At 44.7% G+C, this 19302-nt stretch overlaps 1 protein-coding gene across 2 annotated transcripts in view; it reads left to right on the top strand.

Annotated features, from left to right (window-relative positions):
- Positions 1 to 8252: 8252 nt before the first annotated feature.
- Positions 8253 to 19302, top strand: part of GRIN3A (glutamate ionotropic receptor NMDA type subunit 3A) — a 66373-nt gene continuing 55323 nt past the window's right edge. Inside the window, exons 1-2 of one of the 2 annotated variants that reach the window (XM_053932467.1) lie at positions 8333 to 8693; positions 8793 to 8945. In XM_053932467.1, the coding sequence (XP_053788442.1) occupies positions 8346 to 8693; positions 8793 to 8945 (501 nt within the window). In that variant the 5' untranslated portion in view covers positions 8333 to 8345. Of the gene's footprint in view, positions 8946 to 19302 lie in introns of both variants that reach the window. The other variant, XM_053932466.1, reaches the window with a different exon arrangement.

Raw genomic sequence — 19302 nt, 5'->3', positions numbered from 1 at the left:
TACACTTCTTCGAGGAGATGAGGCAATTTGCCAGTTTGGCAGCCCTCAGTAAACTTGACGGAAATGTTTAGCTGGCCAAATAGGGTGAATTATTTCTTAAATACATGCTGTTGTGGCCTTTCCCTTAGCTTGCTTGTTCCATATTTTCCTAGTTTTTTTCACCATTCTTATAATTCAACTTGGATAAGCCCTTGTGATTTCTTACTATTTCCCCTCCTTCATTTACCCCAACCTCTAAGCCAGAGGGAGCAGAAGGGCACAAAGAGTGAGAAGCCTGTGGTCCTGCCAGAGTGATGCAGCAGTGGGGTGCCCTCTCAACTTTGTGAAAATTGAAGCCTTTCCCTGAAAGTTAAACAGTCTTCATTCATCTCTATTGAGTGTTTACACCAAGTGGCCTTTTGAAGCCAACCAGAGCAGAGCAAGGGTTGCACACAGCCTGTAATAATTTCATATTTGCCACAGAATTTGGGGCAGGAGGAGATATAATGCAGAGGCACCCTGGTGCCAGCAAAGCAGTACTGATATTTTTTCAAAATTCTGTGTTTGCTCTATGAGGTGTTTGTCTGACCTCACTCAAATGACATTGATGCTGGTAACAATTTTGACACTGACTTCAAACAGATTTTTTTTTTCTCTTTGCACCTCCCCAAATTTTCACAAGCACTAAAACTGTCAACTTGAAATAAAGAAGGAAAACCATACGGGAAAGTTTCATTAAATCCAGTCTGGTCCTACAAAGTCCATGGAATGGCATCCTGTTTTCATGAGGGATGTCCTGAGCAGGGCCATGATAGGGGATGTCCTGCTGGAACAAAAACTGGGGATGCAATCTTTTTTTGTGAGCCTGCGTGCTGAAAAAAAATCAGTTAAAAAATAGATGTGCTCACAGCAAAGACACACAACCACACAAGCACACCATTCCAGAAACCAGTTCCATGCTCTGGGCCAGGGCGCTGTTTTTTGCCAGCTCAGGGAATGAGCAGTGGGGATGACTTTTCTTCTTCAACATCTCACTGTGGATACTGGGGATAGCACCTTTCTGGCATAAAGCTGGTTCTTCTTTGGCAGGGCTCTGGCCTGGTCTTTGCTTTACCGTCAGGTCTGGAATATCCAGACAGCTCTTGCCAGTACAGTTGGTTCCATAAGAGTTCAAGACCCAAGACAGAGCCTTTATATCCAAGCAGCTCCTGGGTTACCAGATCACCACCTGCCTAAGACTAGGCCCTTCTAAAGACTCTCTGTGCCACTCATCACGATGCTGTAAACAGTGCTGTGACCAATCCTATCTACTGGAGCTGTTTCCATCACTGTCATATGAATAAACAAGACAGAAGCTATAACAGAATGGAATAGATTTAAAAGTAAAAAAAATTAAAGGCACTGACAAAAACTTCACTTAGAGAGTCAAGGTACTAAGCCAGATGCTTACTAATCAAACAAGTCACTATAGTGGCTTCTCTTCCAGTTGTCTCTTTGCCCGGAATTAATGTATCTCCAAGATGAGAACAACAGGGAGTATTAAAAATGACTGGCAAGGAGGAAAATATGACTAAGCATCAAACTCAAAACACATGGTATGAAAAAAATATGTGGCAAGTGGGAATCTCAAGAGCGTTTTACAGCTAGTTGTTTGGAAAAATACACACTGCCACCTCAGAGAGGGAGCAATAAAAACAATCGACTGGATCACTCACACTGACAGAGAGAACAATGCTGTCACGTGTAGCTGAACACTTCCTCCCTCATCCTGGCAGTGGAAACAGGGCTCATAGAGTATATTTTTATCTCCTTTAGGCACCTTTAGTCAGTTCCAGTGCTAGAAAGAAGCTGTGACTGAGTACTAGTAACTTTTTTTTTTTTTTTTTAATTTATGGGTACTTGGAATGTATTGAGGTCTTTCCATGGTAGCATTAGATTTAGAGAGGAGACTTGTGGGAGGGGTTCCTGCTCTCCCTTGGGAGGCAGCAACAGTCTAGAAAAGGTTGCCAATCAACTGCTGCCCTCCACCCCAGTTGAGCTGTCCATCAATGCTTGGTACTCTCCCCAGTTCCAGAAAGTTCAGTTATTCTGTTATCCCCATTGGCCCCTGTTAGAATACCACTCCACCTCAGTACCCTGATTGGTTCTCTGTATGTCACCCCACTCTGTTTTCTCCCCTTTACCCGTTGCCCATTGGTTGTTTTGTACCCTAACCACACCCGCTTCTTTGCCCTTAATACCCGGCCCCGCCTTCCCTCGGGGCTCCTGGATCTTGCTCCCTCCTAGAGAGCTTGTGTCCCTCATCTCCTCCTCCTGTTCCTGCGACTCTCCTGAAATAAAGCCTCTAGGAATAAAGCTACTCTGGAGTCCTCTCGTCCGTACGGTGGAGTTATCCAGGTCCCGCCACCTCCTCCCCATGGACCAGTCAGCCGAGGGTTTTCCCCCGGACTGGCTGGGCACCCGGGTGAAGCCAGGAGGATTTATAATTTAATACAGAGTCTATCAAAGCCAGAGAGGGTGGTGGGCTCTGTGACACTTCCTGTCGATATTACAAGGCCCCCTGCTGCTCTTCTAGCCAAAAGGACCACAGAGACAAAGTGGTTGACTGCCTGTTTTCCTCACTCACTTCTTGAGCATCCTTTGACAGGATCAATCTCTCTGGATTTATACTGCAAAAAGAAACAAAGTGGAAGTTTTGTTCAGGTAGCAAGAGCTGTCTCAGCCTCTCTTGTGAGGCAGTAAAGTAGCACACAGCCCTCACTGGTGAAAATCCACTTGACTTCAAGGAGTTGTTTGGCTTGCCTGCCCACAGAAGGATATTTACAGGTATTAATTGTTAAGTGTATGAATTTTGGCAGAAAATAAACCCTTGCAGATCAGAGGGGCTTGGTGTGCCTGGGCTTCAGTTCAGTTCTGGTTAGAAATAAATCTGCACCATCAGCTTGGTTACATTCAGTAGGAACAATTATGATCACAGATTCACAAATAGTGCAGTTTATTGAAAGAACAGAAATAACAGATTCAGAATTGCCATGGATGAACATACCAGCTGTGAGAGAACTCTAATAAAAACCATATTATTGTATTAACCTGGGTAATTGCAATCCTACACAGAAGCTTACCAAGAAGGTGTCCTCCCCTGAGAGAAGGGAGAGCAGAGTAACCAGTCACCTGTCTCCATCTGGGATTTCTGGGTCTTCCTCCTAGCTAGGTGAAATTTCTACCCTCCTGATATACAGCCCAAACTTAACCTCCTCCTCATCCTACAAACAGCAGGATCAGGGTGGACAGTTAAGTAGTTTAGTAGTTCAGTAGTTTATTAGCACATACCTCATTAAGCTTATTAGCCTATGCAAGGATGAGAACTTTAAAAGACAGGCAAAACTCACTTTTTAGCTGTGATGTCCTTCAAATTTTCAGTCACACAGCCTTATTCTGTTCTTCACATCTTATCTTCACAGGACCTCCCCCCACAGCCAGCTCAGCCTTTTGTGACGTCAGCCATGCAGATCTCCATCTGCAAAGATAACACAGAATGAACACAGCATGTGCTGCACATCGTAAGCCTTGGCCCTTCCCTGACTCCTTCAGGGATCACCATCCATCCCACAGTAAGGCTGGAGCAGCCAGTGAACTGATGATCCACCACAGCCACATGAAAGTTTTCAAACATAATATTCGTAATCATTAATGCTGTTTTAGATATCTGAACGTGTTTGCAAATTTATTTTTTCCTGGCTGGTGAAAGAGTGTCGAGGGCAGAAAGTAAGAAACATCTAGATTACTATTTTTTTTCCCCTTCAAGTGGCAATTCAACTGAAAAACATAGCATTTTGAAATCTTGGAAACTGCATTTAGATAAATTGCAGCATCTAAATAGAAACAAAATAGACCATTCCCAGTAAATGAAAGGATTAACTTTATCTGAACGGTTTGTTTTTCCCTCTCATTTTCTAACTATGGTTATGAAAAGGGATGGGGGGGGAATCATTCCAGGTTGACCCAAAATAAGTCTCTCACCCATTCTGAGGCTATAGAGACAATGTGAGGTATCCTGCATCTCAACTCATGCCTTGGGCCTTTTAAAAGATGTGAGCAGCTAAAAAAGGGGCAGATGAACATGAATTTAAGTAATATCATGCTCTGCAAAGTCTTGGGGTTTTTTTAGCAATGGGAGCAGAACAACACAGAGCTGGACAGAAGGACTGTGATAATCTATTTCCAAACAAGCCCAGTTGCTCAGAGGAAACAAGCTTTGTGGAAGGTCACTTCCACAAATGTTCTGCAGCCCAGAAAGCAAACAAACCAACCCTACTTCAAAGGAATGACAGTGAGCCAACCAAGTGGAAAGAGCAGCAAGAGAAATACAAGTGGTGATTTTAATCACATTTCCCTGCTGCATTTTTCATTGCTGAAGGGCTTTCACCAGCTCTAATTGTGATGCTCAGACACTGATCAAGGATGGATAAATTCTGTGGCCACAGTTCTGCAGCAATCAATGCCACCAGAACTGCTCTGCTCATGGTTACACAGGGTGACAACCAGCTCAGAGGAGGTGAATCCACTTGCCTGGGTCTGCCTGGTCTTTTTTCAGTTGAATAAAAAAAAAAAAAAAAAAAAAAAAAGAGCAGAATGGGCTTCGCATGGCAGCAACCACCATGAGAAAAGGAAAATGAGGGAGAAGTGTTGAAGGCAGCCAGTCCTTAGCATGAAGTTGAAAAAAGTCAAAACTCTGTCAAAAATTATATTCTGTATTTTATTCAGTCCTAGAAGAGCGACTGCAGTACTTCTGAAAAGCAGGGTGCAACTGATAGCAGTCTCCAAGTATTTTATTAGACTAAAACAATTGTGCTCTTTTGCACATGAATATTTATGGGGAAAAAAGCAGAAAAAATACTGATACAACTTTCCAAATATATAAACTTTGGAGGCATTTATATCCTTTCTCAGGGCACTTTCTGGAAATATTCCAGCATCTCACAGAGCAGTACTTAAGGAGTACTTAATGTGTTCTGAAAAACAAAGCCTGTGTTCAAGCACTTTGTTATATCGGGGCATTGCAGAGAATTTTATTAACAGAAATATTTGAGCAAAGAGTAGAAATAAACACAAATATCAGAGAAGACAAATTAATAATTTATTTAGTGCTATAAATGATCAAGCTGAAAAGATACTTTCAAGATGTAGAGCCATTTGAGTCAAAAATATTACAAACAGAAGTTTGACCACTCTTTACAGGTCAAGTTTCTAACAGCGACCACTTGCTATGACTTGCTCAAAACTGAATCCAGAGCACAAATTCTTTACAGCCATAATCCCCAGAGTAGCACTGATGACCAAAAAAAAAAAAAAAAAACCATATCACAATCTGGCCATAAATTATCCAAAAATGAAAAACAAACAAGCAAACAAAAACCCCAATAAAACAAAACAAAACCTAAACAAACTAAAAACTCACCAGAAAAATGGCAGGCAAACAGGAAAAAAATAGATATTGAATGATTTCATTTTATTAATTGATTTCTAGTGTAATTTTTGGAATTCTTTCAATAATAAGGTTGATTACATTTCCTGAAGCATGTGCTTTTTAAAAGTAGTGTCACCTGTGCCCAAAAGCCAGAGAAGTATTTGCTGCTATAATTAAGCTTTAAATGAATAACAATTTAGGGCTGTCTCTAAAGACACAGAAGAGTCGCTATTTCTTATAAAAATAATTCCCACATGAAAACTAGTAATTATCTAACTACAGAGCAGAAAATTTATATGCTTACCAGTTTTCTTTCAAACCTGACAAACAGGATGCAGATAAAGACAACACCTCTGGAGCTGTACAAATCTCAAATGATCTCTTTCTCACTACCTGAAAGGTAACTCCTGTGGTTCAGGGAAAAAGAAAAGTTTTCTCTGCACTGTGTGAGATTTACTATATTCAAAGCCAATTCTCCAACCAATAATTCTTACTGTTAACAGAGAAGACCTAGAACACCTATGTTAACACAATCCATCCATTCCTTCAACGAAAATGAGGAAAAGTGACAGGAAGAAGCTGGGCTGACCAGACAAGAAATAAAAATGTGATTACAAGACTAGAAGAAAAATGGAAGAAGAAAAGGGGAAGTAGGAAATTGTTGCTATCAGCTCACCTCTACACGTAGAACATGGTGCATTCTTGGCCTACAGACCACCATGCTACCATCTGTACTTTTCCATGCTGGGAACCAATTTTGCAACCTTGTACCAATTTAGAGAGAGCACTGTGAGAGAAACAAGGGCTTTGCAGGGCGCTGGGAAGGTAACAGCAGGCAGGTGTGACGTCAGCATGCTGGGGATAAGGACACGACAGGAAAAGGACTTAGAGACAGAGAAACAGCAGCATGGCTGCCCAAGATGTGGGTAAGACCTTGCCTTGAAGACTTTGTACATCTCTGGTGACCCCCGCTCAAGAAAGATTAATTTAAATCAGAAAACACACAGTTCAGACCTATTGGGAGGCAGTGACCTCCTCTTTTATGCAGCGTGATAGGAAGTGTTTATTTCTATGCAGATTTTGTGTATACCAATGGAAGAAAAAGCAAGGGAGGACAACAAAGTTTTTTCAGCAAGGGTGGAAAAACATTTTTAGAGGTCCTCCAGAGATGTGGTGATTGCCCCATCCCTAGGAACAGTCAAAGTCAGGCTGAATGGGGCTTTGAGCGACCCAATCTACTTGAAGATGTTCCACTTATGCCAGGAGGGTTTGAGTAGATGGCCTTTAAAGATCCTTTACAACCCCAACCATTCTGTGATTCTGTTATTTTATTTTTCTTCATAAATATCTCTGAAGATAAACCTCAAATAAAGGGGAAAGACTATTAACATTCAGAAAAGATCTTAAGTTAAAACACTAGGTCAGTGTAAACTGCTGGACAAGTTGCCAAAAGACTTCTAAACACTCCAGGTGTGAATGTCTCAAACCATCCTTCCATGCAGGACAGCAGGACGCTGCGCTGCACTCAGGTCTCAAACAGGGAAAGATGACATGAGTCCCACAGGCAGAAAATACATTCAGGTGTACTCAAGCAGGCAGCACTCGCCTCGCTGCCGGAGAGACCCGTGAGATGATTTCCCCGTGGTGGCCAGCGGGGCTGCGGAGAGGGATTCCTCTGAGACCCTGTACATCCAACACAGGACGTGAAACGTGTCAATGCCCCAAGCACGGTATTAAGAGTCTCAGACCTGGGGTCAGCACGGCTCCGACAGCCCAGGATTAAACCCGTCTACCAGAACTGAGACAATGACGGGGATTTCCCCTGATACTTTCAGACGCGCACACAAACGCCCATCTCAGCTTTGCCCTGTTTTCCCTTAGGACAAGGGTGTTCTGTCTAAAAGCCACGTTAGGCAGTGCCCCAGGTTTGCGGAATCAGGATCTCGGGTCCCACATGTCGGAAAACGGTTCCGTTTGAAGCAGCAGCACATGGAAAGGCATTGGGCACTGCCAGCACTGCTTCCCACAACAAGCGGCAGCGGTAGACACGGCTCCACCGCCAGCCGAGGGGGAACCGAAGCCTCACCTTCGGTTCGCAGCCCTTCGGACACGGAAAACTGTTCCGCTGCCCGGGCGCGGTGAGGGCAGTGTCCCGCGGCGGCAGCGGACAAAGAGCTCTGTAGGGGCATTCCCGGGACGCTCCCCCAGGGGTGCAAAGGGGCGGCCCCCCAAGCCCCTTCCTCCCCTGGGCGGCCCGGGGAGGAGCCGAGCGCGGCCGGCGCCTGCTGTCCCTCCCGGCGGGAGCGCAGCGCAGCCCAGCGACCGCCCGCAGCCGCACCGGCAACTTTGCCCGGCTCCGGAGCCGGCGGGGAGCGCTCCGAGGGCTGCGGGGGAACAAGGGCAGGGGGGTGCCGCAGGGAGCCAGGCCGGGATTACAGAGCGGAGACGCTGCGAGGCGGGGAGCGGAGCCGGGAGCAGCGTGGGGAGCGGCGGCGGGGAGCCGGGCCGGGCAGGGGCGCGCCGGTGGGCTCGGAGCGGGGAGCGGGAACTGAGCTGTGTAGAGCCCGCCCGGGCTGCGGAGGAGCGGCCGGGCAGGGGGACCCGGGCAGGGCAGCATCCCACCGCCGGCGGGGTAGCCGGGTGAAGCGAGCGGCAGGGGTCGGGTGCCTCCCCGGCCCCGCGGAACCGAGGAGGGCGGTCCGGGGGCTGAGCCTCTCCGCAGCCCCGGGGCGGGGGCGAGGCGGCGGCGGCGGCCCCATGGGCGGCGGCGGGGGCGGCTCTGCGCGGGGCTCGCCCGCCGCGGCTGATGCCGCTGTTGCCCGCCCGCGGGGCGCTTGATGCGGGCGGCGGGGCCGGAGGTGGCGGCGGCGGGGGGCTCCCGGCCATGTGTCGGCCGGGGATGCGCGGGGTCTTGGGCCGGGCGTGCCTGCTGCTGCTGCCGCCCTGCGCCCTGGTGCTGGCGGCGGTGCCCGGCTCTTCGTCCCACCCGCAGCCCTGCCAGATCCTGCGGCGCATCGGGCACACGGTGCGAGTGGGGGCCACCCACCTGCAGCCCCGGGCCGCCCCTGCTGCCTCCGCCTGGCCCGGGGAGGCGTCGGGCGGGCGCCCCGAGGGGCCACGGGGCCGACGGGCGGGGGGCGGCGGAGGACAGCGGCGGCCGCCCCCCTCGCCGCGGGACGCGCTGCTGCTGGCCGTGGCCAACCTGAACGGCATGCCCGGGCTGCTGCCCTACAACCTGTCCCTGGAGGTGGTGATGGCAATCGAGGCGGGACTGGGCGACTTGCCCCTCTTCCCCTTCTCTTCAGCCAGCGCCTCCTGGAGCAACGACCCCGTCTCCTTCCTGCAGAGTCTCTGCCACACCGTGGTGGTGCAGGGGGTCTCAGCCATCCTCGCCTTCCCGCAGAGCCGTGGGGAGATGCTGGAGCTGGACTTCATCTCGGCGGCGCTGCGCATCCCGGTGGTCAGCATCGTGCTGGGCGAGTTCCCCCGGCGGAGCCTGGTAAGGCGCTGGGGACACGGGAAGAAAGCGGCGGGCAGGGCAGCGCCCCGGGGACGCTGCGGGGAAGGGTCGGGGAACGGGCGTCGGAGCCGGGCAGGGATCTTGGCGGGAGGATTCTGACCGAGGGAGAAGCGCTCGGACCCCGGGGCCGCCGGCATCCCGTTGCGCTTTAGCCCCGGGATGGCCGGGGAGAAGCATCCTCTCTGTGGAAAGGCAGACAAGAGCTCGGTGGCACGAGCGAAGTTGTTAGCCCGAAGTCATATACTGCGATAAGTTAGAGAGCCAAGAGCAGAAGGGGGGTCCAGGACATGCTTTGCATATCAGGAAAAAGTTGTTAAGGGGGAAAGAAAAAAAAAAAAAAAAAGGCAAACGGAAAAAAACCCCAAACGGCTTTCAGAGTGTTTGCTAATGGTCTTATGCTGTGGTCTGTGTATGGGCACTGTTTGTTAGGCACCAGGTGACACTTCTCAGGGAAGTTGTTCAGTGTAACTTGACTTTGCATCGAGCTGAGCTAAAGCACCAAGATTTTCTGTAGTTCAGTTTCATTTGTAGTTCATACATTGGTACTAGATCAGATTTTTGCTAATTCGAGTTGCCTAACTAAAGAAGTGAAAACTGCAGCCCATCCTGTTTGTTTGATTGTGTAGCTAAAATAGTAGAAACTGAATTCTTTGTGTTTGACAAAACTCTTCGGTGCAAGTAGAAGTAGCATTAGGAGCTAAACTTTGTATAATAGAAAGATGGCAACTTAGTGTTACACACTCTGGAGAAAGGTAATAGGCACAGTATGTTGAAACCATGTGTTTGATGCCAGGAATCATCTTCAGGTAAAAGAGCTGGAAGAAAATGCTCTATTCTGTAAAGCTTGTGCAAGGGAAATCCAAAATAAAATGGTACAAGTTGCCTTTTAAATACAGAATAAATAGTTGTTTTATATAAAAAGAGGTAGCTCAACTTTGCTTTCAAAATGTAATTAGAAAAAAACATTGCCAAGTGAATTTGGTTTGCAAAAAACCAAAATACAGACCACAGCCTGGATCTAATTTCTGTGGGTTTGGGTTTTTTTCAGTTTTTGTGTGTTTGAATTGTGACAGAAAAGGTAGAAAAAGTCTGTGCTGGGTAGTTCCTAGTCTGTAACTGAAGATGTGACTGCTGTATCCTGGTCTGAATCACAGAATGCTTTGAGTCAGAAGGGACCTTAAAGATGATCTTGTTCCACCCCCTGCCATGGGCAGGGACATTTTCTACCAGACCAGGCTGCTCCAAGCCTCATCCTGCATGGCCTTGAGCATCTCCAGGAATGGGGCAGCCACGGCCTCTCTGGGCAGCCCGTGCCAGGGCTTCATCACCCTCACAGTCAAGGATTTCCTCCCAGTATCCCATCCAACCCTGCCCTCTGGTATTTTGAAGCTGCTGCCCCCCCTCCTGTCACTCTATGTCCTTGTCAAAATCCCCTCTCCACCTCTTTCATAGCCCCTTTAATTCAGCTAAGCTTCTCCACGTCAGCAAAACACATGTAACTCAGGTCTCGCTAGGTTTAAGCCAAAATTCAGGGGTAATCAGTGCTGCTGAATTCTGCTACTGATGGTGCCAGTAGCAGCCAAGTTTGCTGTTACATCTACCAGCCTTGCATGTGCAGTCACAATGGTGCTGGAGTCAACAGCCAAAGCTCCCCGAGGGCCAAATCTTGAACCCAGGATTTGCTCTGGCTGTTAGCATTATTTTATCCTCCATCTCAGAGAAGGGTCTAAATTCACCCAAAGCTGCCTGAGTTCCCCAGATGTGTTCAACACATGCAGCACAGGGTTAGATTTCATTGCTGCTTTCCATGGACTTCAGTGCTCCTGCTTAACTTTCAAATTGTTCTCAGCAGGGAGCCCAATGGATCGGTCTTTCCAAATCAGGACTTTGTTCTTAAGCAGACTTTAACTGGTATTGTCTTCAGTGACAGTGAAACCAATGCCTGGCACTGCACCTGTGCTGAAGGGACTCCATTTTTCCTTTGGGCCGAGCTAAAAAAAAAGACTTTTCAAGGACCTGTGGATTTAAAAAAACAACTCAGTCTTACTCAAAGGCCAGCAGGCACTTGTATTCAAGTGTGTTAGTCTATCAAGGTTGTCTTGGGAAGTGCTGATATCTTTCTGAACACTGTTTTTTTCACACTTTCACTTATTACATATCATTTTTAGGCTAATGCTGGAGGCAGTGCTACAGCAGCTTTGCCTTGCATACTTCCTAGAGTTACAGGATTTCCAAGAGCATATTGGACCCATGAGTCCCTGGAGTTATTGGCCTCAGCAGTCTCTGTTGCAGGCAGGGATTTTGTGTTGCTCACAGTCCCATGCCAGCACTAACATGAAATGAACACGCCAGAGACCTATCGCGTTCCTGTCTCTATAGACCTGGAGCTGCAGAATGGCTTCTTCTACTGATTTGCCATCTTGGAGGAGGCAGTTGTAAATTACATCACTATAGACAAGGCAGTTTTTGCTGATAGGCCCAGCATGCAGATTTCCAAAGAAGAAAAGAAGACTGACTTCTAACCCTGCTTCTGAATTGGCACCCCTGGGGTCATCCCTTCTGCTGAGGCTTGGACAGAGTGTCTTCCCTCCCACAAAACCACTGCAGCATGCTCTTGGGAGAGCCTGCAGTATCTTCCTTCCACACAGGCACAGGAGCAGACCCAAAACTTGTTTTGCCCTTAGAGAGCATTTTGCACTGTGAAGACCATGGCAAATATAACAAACCCAGTATTCACTAGATGCTGTGTCATACTGCTTCTCCTCAATATGGAAATCTTTTATGGTCTTAAGGTAGTAATGTCTTGCAAAATCTCATTTTCTACACTACAAAAGGACAGGAACATACACGTGCTATGTCTTGTACTGCTGCTGAATGTTAATGTCATTCCTTCATGCAGAAGTTTGTAACAGGCAAATGTTCACTGTAATTGAAAAGCATGTTGATCTTGGAGCAAATCTTCTCTAACATGACAAAAAGCAATGCTTAGAAAAAAAGGTCAGGTAAAGATTCAGAACTGAATTACATTTCAATAATACTGCCTGTTGTCTCTGGTATTTGATGATAGTAATACTTCAGATGTGTAACATGAGAAGAAATGTACAGCACCACAGATGGGCAGCTACAGTAAGATACCTAGACAGTGTTTTAAAAGGTTTTGTTGCTGTTCAAGCACATTTAAAAATCCATTTCTCATTAAATTCTACCACCTTGAGGATAAAAAAAAAAGACAGCAAAGTCTTTCCCCATGACATGAACGATCACAAGACAACAGCAAAATGAGGTGTGGTACTATACTTGTTCTTCCACAAAGCAACAGCCTCTTCTGGAAGTTCAGGAATGTGTTGGTTTCAAGGGAGGCTACACAGAGTAAAGGGAGACACACTTTTTTCATTTTATATATGTGATTTAATTGTTAATGTACACTATCATTAAATCCAAGTGCTATTGTGACCTGAAAAAATGCTGTTTACTTTTCTCACTTTACTGTCATTTCAGTAAATTTTCACACTCAGTAAGCAAAAGTAACAATTTAATACTGTCATTCAGCAAGGAAAAAACAAGCACTGGATTTCTTCACTACTAACACAAATGCAAATTGCAGTGAAGCTTTGACAGCTCATTATTTTGGAGACAGCATCTTCACAAGCACTGATGCCACTGAGGCAAGGCTTGTCACTTTATGTATGTTTGTATCAAGAGAATCACTTTATTTTTTGATTCCAAGATTGCCAATGTCATTAATAATTTTCCCATGGATGGAATAGGGAAAAGATCCAGGGAACATGAAGCATAAATAAATAAGTGATACTGCTTCTAGTAGTACAGCTGAGAGTCTGGGAAGAATAGTCCATAATATCCATTTTGTTGGTGATAGTATCAGAAATACAGGGGAGGTCATGTTTCCAGCAGTGTTCTCTGAATTTAAAGGAGTATTTTTAGTGGGTTTCAGATAAATCAGGACCTCTGATGTCTGTTAACATGAAAAGGAATCTTCTCAGAGCAACTAAACAGAGTAAAATAATTGCAAATCATCAGTCCCTTCCAGTCTGTGTTTTACCTGGTTTCTTGAGGAACTGAAACTGCAGTGCTACTGATTATTGCTATGACTTCAGAAGGGGTCAAAAGAATAAATAAACCAAGTCAAAGTTCCAGATTAAATTGAATTTTCCAGTGAGAAGCAAGCTCAGCCTCAGAACAGATGCTGTAAAAAGAAACTGCCTATAAACATTTTATTTTTTAATTTGTTTTTAAAGGAATTAAGTGCTTTTTTTTTTTTTTTTTTTAATAGCTTCCTAATTTATAGATATATCAGACCAGACTGGGTGAGGAATTACAGGTCTTTTCGGAAATAGGCAGGAATAACACTGTGAATACAGTGTCCTCAGAATTCATACTGACCTGCAATACACAGACTATGCATTGCACCAGTGAGGGCAGACAGAAATTACAGCAAAGGGATGGAGATGTGGGAAAGCTTCTGCCCAACTAAATGCTCAGAGATACTTTTTTTTTCTTTCCTCCTCAGAGATAGAATTTCATTTTTGCAGAAAAGTGGTTTTGATTTTGGAGAAAGTTTTAATAATTCCATTTTCCAGGGAGACAATGCAACACACACATTTGGCTGCAGGCTCTGGTCATTCAAACTGTCACTGCTAATGTGTCTCAGTCCAGATATTGGAAGCTTGTGCTAGTTTCTGTGTAGATGAGGAATACATGTTCAGTCTTTCCCTGTGGCCAGCAACCCTCCTCACCTCACACTGAGTAAACAGGGCGGTGGCAATTGCCTTTTGTGTACTTCAGGAGGGTTTATGAGAGAGGTCTTGAGAGAAATTGAGGACATACATTGAGAGGATGTGCAAACAAATGTTCAGTTGCTTCTCTTTTAGCCAGAGACCCCAGTGATATTTCCTCTATCAAAAATCTTTGCATGGAACAATGAAAGGGGGAAAAAACCCAAACTAGTCTCTTTATAGGAGTTAAAGGGTTTAAGGAAGATCCAGTTAATCACAGCTGCAGAAGATCCCTTTTCAGAGTGCAGGAAAGTGGTGAGAATGTTTAACTTCAGTTCTCCTCTGGTTCCTTAATTTTAAAGTCCCATGGAGACAGAAAGAGCCTGAAGTCTGCTGGGATAACACTCATTCAGAGCTGGCCAGTAACAAGATTTCCTTATTCCTTATCTCATGCTGATTCTTCGATGCAGAAAAGCTGAGTTAATATCAAATTCAGTGCCATATATGATGTTTATTTTGGGTTTGGCTCTTTTTTTCTATTCTGGGAGTTCACAAAGTAATGTCTTTCTTGCTGCTAGGTCTTTCATAACACACTGCACAAACTCCTGTCAATGATGAGTGATTAAAATATGACAGTGTTAAATCATTGATTATTACTTTGCTGAAGGACAGGCATTATCAGAAGAAACATCAAAGAATACTTGGCTTAATCCACTAAGTAAAAATTATAATTTTGCCTAGAATAGACAAATTTAAAGACAACCTGCTGTCAGATTCTTTATGAGTACATAAGTTACTGTACTGAACAGATTGTTAACAAAGAAAAGTTGGAGTATTCAATATAATTTCCCCCAAGAATTTGTCCATGAAAGTCAGTGGAAGTAGAGCTCTAGAAAGTAGAAATCAACAAATGATCTTGTGATGGGCTATTCAATTTATTTATTGTGATTAAATTCAAATACTACTTTAAAAGTTCTCATTTAGGGTATATTTAATAAATTGTTTACTGTTTAAACCCATGAAATATTGAAAACACATAGTTTTAGGACTTAAGCTTGTGCTGGATCTAGTTACAGTTTTAAGCCCTCAGATAAAATGTTTCTATCATGTTCTATTATTTCCCTCTGGATTTCCAATTAATTTTTAAATGTGAAAGAAAACCAGGCATAACATGGCTGAAAAGCTGAAAGCATCCAGAGAAAAGAGGAGGAAGAAAACAAGAAAAGGAAGCAAGAAAACTGGAAACATCACATGTCAGTGACGCAGGGGAAGAGAAGGAGAATATAAGCTGAACTGAGAAGAGAAAGAAGAGGTGCCCTTCCCTATGTCTTTACTTTTTGTGGTTCTAGCAGCACAAAACAAGGGAATTGAATTTTGTAGGAAAGCACTGGACAAAGAGCTGGAATCACCAAGCACAGAGAAGAATGGCTTGCCCAAATCAGGATTGAATTCACAGGGCTGTCTTGATCCCTGGCTAAGAATAGTTGCTTCCAGTGAGTAATGCTTGCCCAAAAAAGGATTCCCCCCCCACCCCCAAAAAAAAAAAAAAAAAAAGCATTGTCTTTCTGGCACACTTCTCAGGAAACTGATTAAGCCAGTATCTAGGATGCAGTGATGGGAACAGGGATTAATGTCAAAGGTAGATAATGGTTTATTGCTGTTGCCAGAGGGATGTCTTGCAAAGGGTGTGAGGCCTTGGTGTGTTGGGTGTGATTAATGGAAGCCTTTTTGCAAACTTCATGCTGAGACTTATGATCAGAGTCCCTCATGACACTTTGGGACCCAGGGTCAGACAGATCAGGATTTCAGCGCACCAAGTTACTGGGATGAATGCAGCATCATACCAGTAGGTACCCAAAAGGGATTTCCTAATAAATGGGAGCAGGTTCAGGCACAGGGACTTTAGGATTGGAGCTTTGGACATTAGCGACTGTACTTTACTTCTGGTCTGGCTTTGAAAGACTCCACATTTTCCCCAATACCCTGTCAGTCAGCCAAATTGGTTCTCACCACCACAGGGAAAGGATGTGCAGATGGTGGAAGTAGCAGGAGGACTGGGAGAAGGATTTAAGCTTGAGTAGGCAGCACTGATAGATGATTCATTTATTAAGGGAGTCACACTCAAGCAAAGCTGCTTGTTCAAAGGGGTCCTCATCAGTGTGACTCAGAAGTTCACAGCCTGGCCCCAAGTGCTTCACAGCTGTCACAGCAAGCTGATAACACAGCTCTTGGTAATTACGGACAGCTTAATGAAGAACTGAGACAGGCATACCACAGCCATTGTAACATTTCATGCTGCCCTTGTGGGGCATTACAACCAAAAGTTTGTGTGCAGTTGGCCTTGAGACCTGGATTTGGCTGCAAACAGAGTTCCAGAGCATCTCTCTGTTCAGGCTTGCTGTTCACCCCTCAGAGCTGAGCTCTGTGTGTCATTTCCCTGCAGTGTAGGTCCATGCAGGCACTGATGAGCATCTTGCATCCCTGGAGCATAGGAATACCCTGCTGGTGCAAGCAGAAAGCAGGTGCCACCCCCATGCCAGGCAGCTACCCTGTACCTCTGCGAGCTCTGAGTGCCTTGTCAGTGAGTGGGGAGATGATGCTGAACCTCCACAGATGCGCCCTGCCACAGGAATGGTGAGCTGGGAGAGCCTTCAGAAGCTGATGGGAAGGTTTCCAGTTGGCAGTGGTTCGGAAGAGTCTAGTGTGCAGTGTTAGTGCTGGATAATTAACTTTTATATGAAATGTTTCATCTTGGGTGGCTGCAGGCTGCAGATGGGGGGCGGGGGTAGAGGAGGAGGGCACAGGTTGGCACAGGTGCACCCTCAGCTGACACTGGACCACAATAAATGGGGAAATTACTGTGATCATCCGATTCTTATTATTATACAGGAAAAATCAAATGTTGGATAGCTCAGAAGAAGCAGCCACCATTTTTTCCTCTTCTTTCTACAGTATTTTTATTACTCTTCACCCGCTTTCATCTGTAATGATCATTTCCGAAGCCTGTTTTACAATGTGGAAAGTATTTAAAATTGATTATAAAAATCTATGAATGTGCTGCACAAGCATATTTTAAATTCTTAGTATTTCCCTGAAGGCATGCTATCCCACTTCCAGCTTCTTTAAGACTGTGAAGGAAATGATTGCCTATGCTGTTCATGTGACATTTTTATAAGACTTTCTAACTTGAGACAGAGTCAAAAGACAAGACAGATCTTCAAGCATTAACTGAGATTTTAAAAATGAAGTTTCGCATTTGTTGCAAAGAAAGAGCTATTAGACATAGCAAATAATTACCAGAAAGAGCAGCTGAATTATGCACCAGCCTCTCTCAATGATGCTACTGACAGAGCAGTTGCATTACACTCATTTTAATAGCATACTCTCTCAAACCGGCTTAAAAAGATCTTTTTATTTTGCAAATCAGATGAAAAGTTGGTATCATTGAGTTCACAGTTTGATAATTTTCTGGTGCTATTTTAGGTGAAAGCATAATTATTTATCACTTTCTGAGTGTGTAAGGCTCACTCATATGTAACTGCTTTCTGTAAGACAGCAGTTGCTTTTAAGAATTTTCTGTACTCAATGTAAGTATCAAAAGTGTGAAAAACAGATCTGACCCCTATTTGGAGCTGCCCTCCTTTGAGAATGTACTGAAAGTGTTTTAGCTGTGATTTGCATTGTTTTAGTGTGCTAATACTGCAGAGCTGATTTTACCCCTGCCTTAGAAGGGCAACGAGATGAAAGGTTTATGTGCCTGGGTTTCTTCTGCTTAAGTTTTGTGTGTGATAGGTGATAAACTACAGAGGCAACAAATACGTACCCACTGACAGCCCTGAGGCAAACACAGGTAAGTAGTTACAGCAGAAAGCATTGGTATTTTTTGTGTAAGTGTCAAGGCATGAAAATTCCAGATGTCTCACCTTCTGTCCCTGGAAGTGTTGAAGGCCAGGTCAGATGGAGCTCTGAGCAACCTGGTCTGGTGGAAGGTGTCCCTACCCATGGCAGAGGTTGGAATAGAATGGTGTTCAAGGCCACTCCCAACCCAAATTATTCTGTGATTCTGTGGTCTGTGAAAGTGTCTGCTGCAGAGTTCATGACCAGGGAAATGGTAAAAGGTGGCATAAGTGTTTCTGCCTCTGAGATAATGGAGAGAGAAGAAACACCTGTTAATCACCTCTGTAAAAGTTCCTATCACAATGTATCAGTATGGAAATATCCTGGGTAGGCTGGTATGGTTAACAATGCTCCTGTGGCATCTGATTAGGAACCGTACATCAGTAGTCAAGACAGGGAAGCCAAAATTACGATTATTCAGTCATCCTTACGATCATGTTTTTATACACATGAACTATTTACAGAGTACAGGGTGCTTACAAGCTTGTTCATTAAAAAGTCCTTTTTCACTTCAGTTATACCCCTAAGAGTTCTTCAGAGCATGTCATCCTTCTAATGACTTATTTCATGTTCATTAAGCCATATTTTGTTTAATGTTTTCTTCCTTTGTCTAAATTGAAAATCCCTTAGTGTGGAGTACTCTTGGGAAAGGATTCCTTCACAATTAGTTTGTTTTTAGAGAGAGAGATGGGTGGTGGGTCTGTTTTGGATACTGATGCCCAGAATCCCCAGGAACGCTCAAATATTTTTTCAGATGCTGTTATCTATCTACTCTTCCATTTTCAGTGTGGCATGCTTATTTCATCCTTTCTTTATTATGCCCACTGGTCTTTGTTCTGCGATCCTGTCTTCCACTGTAGGATACTACAGATCCTGATCTTACAGAGCCTATGAACTGAAGAAAAAGACTGCAAGGCTCTATTGTGATACAAATGATCAGCAACATAAATTGCTCATCACTCACTGTTCATCTGCACTGAAGAGCACCAAAAATAAGACACTTATTTATAAATAGCTCAGCCTGCTGGATTCCAGTGAAACACAGTTTTGTATCTTCCCACCATTTTGACAGTGCATATAAATATGTAACATGCAGTTATGTGGAAGTGAGCTGTGCCATGATGTCCTCCTGGGGTGTTCACAACCCTTACAGGTTTATAAGTGGCAAATTTAGACCCATGGTGGGATGCAGCAGTGCCACATGATTAGCAGAAGATACTCTGTTTGATAGGGAATGGGAGCTTGTTGACCAGCTCATACTGCCCTTGTATTCCTGCCCAGAACTGTACTTTAAGAGGAAAATGAAGTGAGAATTCACAGTGAATAATACATCTGATAATCACAGACATTTCATTTCTCTGCCTGAAAACCACCTGAAATTTCTGAACCAAGCCAGAACAAAGGAATGGCAGCGTCCCAGAGCCTTCCAAAACTTCTATGGGACTACTTCCCTTTACTTCACTGGCCAGTTTGAGATACAGTTTTGGTTGTTTAACTAAGCCCATGATTTTTTTTTCTCCCAGTCTAATAAACACAGGAATTGGTGATATACATGGAATCTGGAACTTGAAAATACTCCAAGTGTTTGGTTTTGCTGTGCATTTTCTGTAAGCATTTGTCCTAATGTAATTTGATTGCAGAAGTGTTCATGAAAAGGGGAAAATGTTCTTGTTGAGGAGGACAACAGCTAAAGCGAATCTTTTCAG

This window comes from Vidua chalybeata, chromosome Z (assembly GCF_026979565.1).
Source record: "Vidua chalybeata isolate OUT-0048 chromosome Z, bVidCha1 merged haplotype, whole genome shotgun sequence".
NCBI classification, from domain to species: Eukaryota; Metazoa; Chordata; class Aves; order Passeriformes; family Viduidae; genus Vidua; species Vidua chalybeata.
This window is presented reverse-complemented; position numbering and strand designations above follow the sequence as displayed.